At 33.3% G+C, this 8,890-nt stretch overlaps 1 protein-coding gene across 1 annotated transcript in view; it reads left to right on the top strand.

Annotated features, from left to right (window-relative positions):
- The window catches only part of LOC102670698 (midasin), a 115,876-nt gene that overhangs the window by 97,761 nt on the left and 9,225 nt on the right, over positions 1-8,890 (top strand). The window contains exons 10-14 of the mRNA XM_031513570.1: positions 10-221; positions 1,266-1,742; positions 3,585-3,997; positions 6,201-7,291; positions 8,771-8,890. Coding sequence (XP_031369430.1) covers positions 10-221; positions 1,266-1,742; positions 3,585-3,997; positions 6,201-7,291; positions 8,771-8,890 — 2,313 coding nt within the window. The remainder of the gene's footprint in view (positions 1-9; positions 222-1,265; positions 1,743-3,584; positions 3,998-6,200; positions 7,292-8,770) is intronic.

Consider the following 8,890-nt stretch of genomic DNA (forward strand, 5'->3'; position numbering starts at 1 on the left):
GCGTTCCAGTGCCTGAGGAACGGCACGTGGTTACTGCTGGACCAGGTGAATCTCTGCAGCCCGGCAATTTTGGATCGATTGAATGGGTTGCTGGAACCGAACGGCGCGCTAACGATCGGCGAGAAGGGTGTCGATGAGAATGGGGACGTGTTCACGGTGACACCTCACAAGGACTTTCGCCTGTTCCTCGCTATGGATCCACGCCACGGGGAGATATCCAGGCAAGTGGAATCGTTTCGATCATCGTCGATATATGATGGTCAAACAATTATTACGATTATTTATTGTAATCCTATTACGATTTATCTATTCGTTTCCTCGTGAAACGATTATTAAAACGTGAATTGCGTAGGGAGCAATTGGATAGAATTTTAAAATATTAAGTTTTTTCGATCGAGAGAGTCTCGCGATGCACTGTGGTTCGATATAATTAAAAGTGGAAGGACGAAATTTAATTTTTTCGAATTTGTAAAGATTCGAATTGTTTCGATGTAACAATTTATAATAATGTATATATAATATATATAATAATAAGTATAATAATAATTATATAACGATATATATATAATAATAATTGTAAAACTGTTGTGCATTAAAATTTTTAATCCTCTTTTTAAACGTTTACAAATTAAATAAAATACGCGTATATAGAGAATTAATCGATAATCGATAATCGATTTTCAACAGTTGAGAAATTAAATGTTAAAAGTGGATGAAATTCATTTTCGAATTTATAAAAAAAATAATTGTTTCGATGTAACGTGTAATAAAACTAGTATATTTTTAATATTATAGTCCATATTTAAAAAACTATAATTTCGTCCTTTTCATTTTTTACTTGAGCATTTATTAATTTTTTTTTCTATTTATATTTATATATTTATATATTCTTTATATATTATTTGTATCTTCTCTTCTATTCTATATTAATTATATTTTTATATTTTATATATATATTTTTAACGAAACAATAAATTATAATAAAAAAGTAATATTCTTTTCCAAAAGTTAAAATAATAAAAAAAAAAAAATTTCGAATCACTGCGCGGCGTTTCATCCGATAACTCGAGTTAGATTATCACCAAATAATAATAATGAATTCGATTTCTTACTTTATTATCTTTATTCTTCTATTGGAAAATTATATAAAATCGTCTCGATTAAAAAATTCATCGAACGCAAATGGTTGATAACATTAATCGTTATCGATCGAGCGCACTGTACGAAATGTACGAAATAACATAATTTCTTTTCGTATATTTCAGAGCTATGCGAAACAGAGGCGTAGAAATTAGCATACTGACTCCTCAAAATCACGGGCCCCTCAATCGATTAGACGTTGTATCTTTGTTGAACAACTGCGGGATCTGGAACTGGGCCCATCGTAATTCGATCCTGGAAATTCATCGATCATTGTACGACAATCGGTACAGATTGAACGAAATGTTGCAAGTTGCTTCGTTCACCAGCCGACAGATGTCGAAGGGATTCTCATTCGAAAGATCGTTGAGGAACTCGTGTCGTGAGCTTTGTGGCACGTTCGACGCGGGATCGAGGCATCAAGCTTGGGGAAAAATCGAGGAAATTTTGTCCGAGAGGAACGAGGAGAACGGAGAACGAGTCCATTTCTGTTACGATCTCGACGCTCTCACGTTGAGATTGCGCGATCTTCGAACGAACTCGAGGCTGGCGATCATCAAGCAGCAAGGATTCCTTTTGAAGTCTGCCGTGGAAAAGCTCAGGTAAAAGGAGAATTCGAAATTTGTTTATTCTTCTACTCGAAAGTGGAAAAGAAAAGAAGAGAAAGGTAAAAATTTTCCATGTCTTTTTCTAGTTTCTTTTTCGTAATATTCGTATTAAAATATAAATCGAAAATGTGGAATAATAATATTTCGTTTTGAGACAATCAATGACGTTATTTTCAAAGTATATATCATTATCATATTGTATCGTATAAAGTTGCCAATTTTAAAAAGAATGACACAATCAAGCGCGACTTGTAAACTCTACTTAACCTATATTTTGTTCGACATATTTTCACATTGTCCTCTTATATCTCCTTTGCGTAATAAGTTCTTTTTGTTGTTGGTTTAACTGTTTTCTGAGAAGCGAACGATACAATGTTATCGAACGAATTTACAATATTATTCCTATATAAGTTTAAGCTTAAACGTCAGCTGAAGCGTATCGAAATATTAGATTAGCTTTCGAGGAGGATTCTATCGACGAGAGGACCGTTCGATGTTTGCTTTGAAAAATTCAAGTCTGGAAATGAGAATCTTGAAAACGTGCCTCGAGATAGACCGAAATTCATATCGAACGAAGATAAGTCGAAAGACAAAGTGGAAGCTGATCCACGAACGAATACTCGCGAAGTTGGACACGTTTCAAACGAGACGGTTTTCACACATTTGAGTGTGCACGGTGAAGCGAAAACAAGTGGAAAAATAGGTGGCGCGTCAATCGACGGAGGATCGAAAGTTGCGGCGTTTGGAAATGCGCTCGTCGCGTAAAGCTTCGTTTTTAAACGGAATCGTAATCTGTAACGGTATATCGCACGATAATCGTACGCGATTCGAACAACAGTTTGACGCCAATGAAAATCCTAAACGTGTGTCGAAGGCATCGTTACGACCGAAAAAAGTCACGGCGACTGGACGGCAGCCCGTAAAGGGAACGATTCGTTGCTCTTTTTCGAATCGAAGAGATACCGTAACGGCGACATTCTACTGCCAAGAAATCGATTAAGAAACAACTCGCATTGGCCGATAGACGTGGACTTGTTTTTGTGCATCGCAAACCACTCTACCAAAAATTAGTCGAATCGAAACACGAAATATTAATATACCCATTCATCATACTCGCCGGGCACTTCGACGATCGAAATGTTTTTAAATAAAATAAAATATTGGACACTCGAGAAATTGGAATCGCAGCATTCGAAGAATTTCTTCGCGCTGAAATCATATATTGTAAGAAAAATGGCAATTTCATGGTCTAATAATTGTAAAAAAATTGAGGATTGTTCTCGATATCCATTAACGTATTTTCTTTTTCTTTTCGTCGAGATTAAGATAAAATTCGAACTATTCGTTAAAAATGATATACGAAGAAACGATATCTTGAATTTTAATTTATTCAAACGAGAGAATCTTTAATGGAACGATTCAACGAGAAATTTGATGAAAATAAGATTGGAGACACTTAAGAAACTTCCAAGTCATTAATACAGTTTCCCCTTTCTCTTTAAAATCTTCATCGCGAGACTTGGTTAAAATGTTCAAAGAGAACAGTAATTTATAACGCGATTCGAAAGACTTATGTTACGAGAAGTAAATAATTATTTCATGTTTATTTCGATATAAAATTCACGAAAAATATTTTTACTCATTTTTTTCTCATTTATACCCTATGCTTGTCAATTAAAATAATAGTATCATTATATTTGAAAATAGGATAAAAATTTCTAACGTGTGGAAAATATAAATATACAATTTCACAAGACCTAACAATATTTTTAATAACGAAATTTCAATTTTTTCTCGATCAAAGAAATCAAAGAATTCGTTTGTTCATTTTTCCAGGGACGATCCAAAGAAAATCGATCTTAGAGATTTGTTCGATGAACCTCCCATCACAGATACAAAGGAGTTTTTGAAACATCTTCTACTCGACTTTTACGAACGTTCTTCCATAGACGATCTACCCATCAGACGATTATGGAGCTCGAACATTTTCTCGAAGAACGAGTTGGACGAATTGGAAAGAATGAACGAATGTTTGGCCAAGAAAGTGGAGAACTCGAAACTTTTATTCGAATCCGGTTCGGACGTTCCATTGTACTTGATCGAACGTTCCACGCTCGCTAATAATTTGTCCATTAAGCTCTACTTTCAATCGATGATTCTCGATCACCAATCGGGAAAAAGTAGAAACGTCACAGACGACGACAAAGATGTCATTCGATTGGAGGAATATTCGTCCGCCGTCTCCTCGGGTGAGTTTGAAAAAAAAATATATATATAAATAAAAAAGAAATAAAATTAACAATTTAAATTAACTTTGCACTACTCCAGCGCCATCACTCGATTCGAACGGCAACAATATTAATTTACGTTCTATCTTTTTAGAATATCGCTTCACAAATAGATTCCTAACCTCTTTACGTGTAATCTTATATAAAGGTTAGAATAATGTACTGTCGAATGGTTTAGATTCTTTTATCTGAAATTAGACCGTGGATCGAACTATATTTTCGGCGTTAGTTCGAGTTCGACAGTGGAATAGAAATATTATTTTCAAAGTGTTTTGTGGAATACGGTAAAATGAAATTAGTTCGAGCGAGAACGACTTTGATTTTTCGTTATTGAAATTGCTTCTATTCGTAAAGAGAGAGGAATGACGAAGATGAAATAAGACATATAAGAGAGTGAAAAATAATAATAAGACAGTGAATGTGATAGATTTACAAGCGAAGATATCGCAGAAGAACTTCCAAATGGATAACGTAGAGAACCCGGAAAATATACAGAAGAAGAATACAATTTGTATTCTTCCGGCGAAAAATCTGCAAGTATCTTCGAATATAAATGAACCATTACATTTTTTAAAACTATTTTTTATTGATGAAATAGTGCGCGAAATATTGCTCTGCTTGCTCTGGCAAACCTGAGGATGCATCTTGGTAATTGCCTCATAAAATATCACACAAAACAACAATATAGACTTTAATATTCATAATAAATTTCTCTTTCTTTAGTGAAGGTGAAGATACGTAAGATATTAAAGTATAAAAGTTTTATGCGCGATTTTCGATTTTATGCTTAAAAATTCTGAATATGCAAATATTATTCTTTAGATATTACGTATTGGTTACGTATTGGTTTCTTAATAATATAATAATATAATATATATTTTTATTCTTTGTTTTCTCTGGAACATTTATATTTTATTATTTCTAGATGTTGTATACTTATTTTTATGAAAATCCGTTAATTTATATGGATCAATTATTGGGAAATAAGAAAAATGAAATAACAATGAATAAGAGAAAACAATACCAAGCAAATGACGATTGTTTAGCAATAAATATATAATCAAATGAGTTGTTTACAATTGTGATATGATAACAAATAATCCTTTCAATGGTGATTTTTGTAAGTGAATCTGTCTTACTATTTTATAAAGCAAGATCCATAGATCCAAGAGATAATTTCAATAGTTTTGTAAAAAAAAGAAAAAAAAAATAACTATTTGGAAGCTAGTTTAGGAAAAATTTATTTTTATCATAAAACTTATTCAAAAAAATATATTTTTTTACATTTATATTTTGCCTATTTAGCTAAGAGCTAAATTATGGTTTTCAAAAGATATGAAATTGATAAAAAGAATGATAAAAAAATAAGCAGCATAAATGAAAACCAATCTGAATCGGATTCTGATATAAAATTCGAATTATGCGAAAGTGAGGAAGAATTTGAAAATATCAACGAAATTGAAGATTGACAACAGTGGTGAAAATTATCGCAATACATACTGTGAAAGAAAAAGAATGCGCATTATTTCAGACACTGAAAGCGAAAGTGAAATAAAAGATGTCGATAATGAAGGAAATACCCTTCAGGATCCTTTCACGTGTTTTATAATTGTTTTTAAATTTGGCAGCCATCAGTGTAGAGTAAACATATCTCGAAAGAATTTTTCTCTTTCAGCTAAAGAATTAGGCAATGACCATCACGACGAACAAAATATTAGCTTCGATTCTACTATATTTGTATTAAATCTAAACAAGTATACAGAAAGTACATTCAAGACAGAGTTTACATGTAAAAAATGTATTTGAAGACAACAGCGAATAAAAATCTATAGATTTTAAATAAATTAAAAAAATAATTTGTAAATAATTTTACAAATAAATTTACAAAAAAATTTATTAAATAAATTTTTTAAATATTAAATATTAATTTTTTAAATAAATTTACAGAAAAATTTCATTTTAATATATCAAAAAGACAAATTTCAGAAAAAAAAGATGTATAATCAATGCCCATATAGTTAATCTAGCATTGAAAGTTATCATAGTAAGAAAACATATCTTGTGGTCCAAAGTTGTTGCTTTCGATCGAAAAAGGGTTGCTTGGAGGGCTTAGGACAAGGAATTAAGATTGAATCCTCTTAATTTTTCTTCCCTTTCCTTTCAGGAAGATTGTCGACCAACTTGAGACACGAGACGTTAATATTGAAATTCGCCGAGGTGACGGAACAGTGTCGAATTATCGTGGACACGATCCTGGAACACGGAGACTTACCGATAGACGATAAAACGTATCTCGAGTTACGGGACGAGTTGAAATGGTACAAAAGATTCCGCGATCAAGGAGCTACGAGATTAGTGGACAGATCGCGTGGCACGTTCTTCGATCTGCGCGAGATCACCTCCTCGTTGACCGTCCATTACAAATGGTTGATCAAATCCTTCCGACGATTGTTCGCCCTCCTCCCTCCCTCCTCCAACCACCACCTCAGCCAACGATTGTCCGATTTTTCCACCCAATTTTTCCACCTCCACAAGGGGGGGGACAAGTATCGAAAATTGCGGAAGAAGATTAAGAACCGCCTCCCCTCCATCCCTTCCCCCCACCTCTCCCACGAACGAATCGCGTTCCTCGAGAAACTGAGATCCGCATCGAGGAAGTTGGAGATGAACGAGGAGGATTCGATCGACTTGTCCAGGACCAGGCTGAAAATCGCCTCGATACGTCACGAGCAGAACTCGACAGCTAGGGATAGATTGATGGGGATGTGGATCGAAGATTGGAGGGGGAACGATTGCTGCGAGGAGGAGGAGATCCATCGAGTGGACGAGAGTATATTGGAGTTGAGGGAGTCAGGGGGCGAGGAGAGTTCGACCAGTTCGTGGAGGGAAGGTGTCGAGCTGTGCCCCATCTACGAGTTCTTCTTCCTAATTTTCGCGTATCGCTTTCAAGGAAGGTTGTGGGACCAGTGCTCGAGGGATCGTCTCGAAGGGGACTTCAAAAGGGGTTGGAAAATTTGGGAGGAGGGCACGTTGAGGATATTCGAGGGGGTGGCGACGATACCTGCGCGGTTGATCGCCTTGATGACGGCCCTGAACGAGGAGGCAACTCTGAAGGAAAGGAAGGTCCCTGCTTTGCTCCACGAGTTGTTCAACGGGGTCGAGGATTTTACGGGGCGATCCTTCTCCGCTGGGAACTCGAACGTTTTTCTACGCTGTTTGCGCGAGAACGAGGAGGAGGGCTGTGATGATTTCCAGGTAATTTTTTTTTGTCTTTTATATCGGGTGGGCAAATAAGTTCTTTCCAAATTTAAGGTTTTATTATCAGTGAATCGAGTACCCTAGTTCTTATATCCTCATCTGGTGTGAATTATAAATTTCATCCCTGAGGAATGATGTCTGAGGCTGTAGGTTATGAAGTCGTTGATGCATTTTTGGATATCTTCTTTTGGGGAAAAAGAAATTTTTCATGAGAAACTCTTTTTGTTTTTATAGCTTCTTACAATTGTGTTTGAGAATTTAGTTGACATTTGTGATTGTATATTTCTGATGTAGTTCAGCCCAACCTACATTTGAGATATATTCTTTCAATTCAAAGATAAATAACATTGTTCTTTGTTGGAGGAATCTACAGTAAACATTCAAATGTTTATATTTGCAATTTTTCATGAACATTGATTCATAAATAATAATGAGATCTTTTGATTAAAATTTTATTGTAAATATATATTCTTTGGATAATAATTCATTAATATTTACATGTTAATATAAATTCTTTTTAATAATCATTTTTTTAATAAACTGAAAAAAATTTTCACATACAAACAAATATAATTATAGTAATGATATGCATATACACATGGACAAAAAGCTTCCAATTCATTTGAACTCATGATCTAAAGTTTATTAAACACATTAAGTTAACAAAATATTACATTGATTCATAAGTAACAATGATTTCTAATAACAATGAGATCTTTTGATTAGAATTTTATTATAAGTATATGTTCTTTAGATAATAACCATTCATTAATATTTATATGTTAATATAAATTCTTTTTAATAATCATTTTTTTAATAAACTGGAAAAAATTTTCACATACAAACAAATACAAGTAATTATAGTAATGATATGCATATACACATGGACAAAAAGCTACCAATTCACTAGAACTCATGATCTAAATTTTATTGAACACTTAAATTAAAAAAATATAATAAACTGAAAAAAATTTTGTCTCAAGTTTCACATACAAACAAATATAAGTAATTATAGTGATATACATATACACATGGATATAAAGCTATTCATTTGAATTCATGATCTAAATTTTATTGAACACATTAAGTTACAACAAAATATTACATTGATTCATAAATAACAATGAGATCTTTTGATTAAAATTTTATTATAAATATATGTTCTTTGGATAATAACCATTCATTAATATTTATATATTAATATAAATTCTTTTTAATAATCATTTTTGTAATAAACTGAAAAAAATTTTGTCTAAAGTTTCACATACAAAAACAAGTAATTATAGTAACCAATTTTATTTTATTTTATTCACACCATACAGAAACATTCCATAATACAACATATATCAAAAAATTGGTATCCGTAACTTGAAATTTATTAATAAATAATAAAATGCATATTATTATTTAACTGTTAAAAATGAATTGAAAAAAAGAAAAAAGAAAGTTCTTTATTATCCCCCAATTCTTTTCCAGACGAGTCTCGTGAACAAATCGACGCTTTGCCATCTCCTCTACGAACTATTCTTCCCCGGCCGAGGGGAGGGCGCCACTTTCGGGAACCACGAGAGCAGAAACAAATTGCTACGCACCGTT

This window comes from Apis dorsata, unplaced genomic scaffold, assembly GCF_000469605.1.
Source record: "Apis dorsata unplaced genomic scaffold, Apis dorsata 1.3 scaffold_41, whole genome shotgun sequence".
Lineage (NCBI taxonomy): Eukaryota > Metazoa > Arthropoda > Insecta > Hymenoptera > Apidae > Apis > Apis dorsata.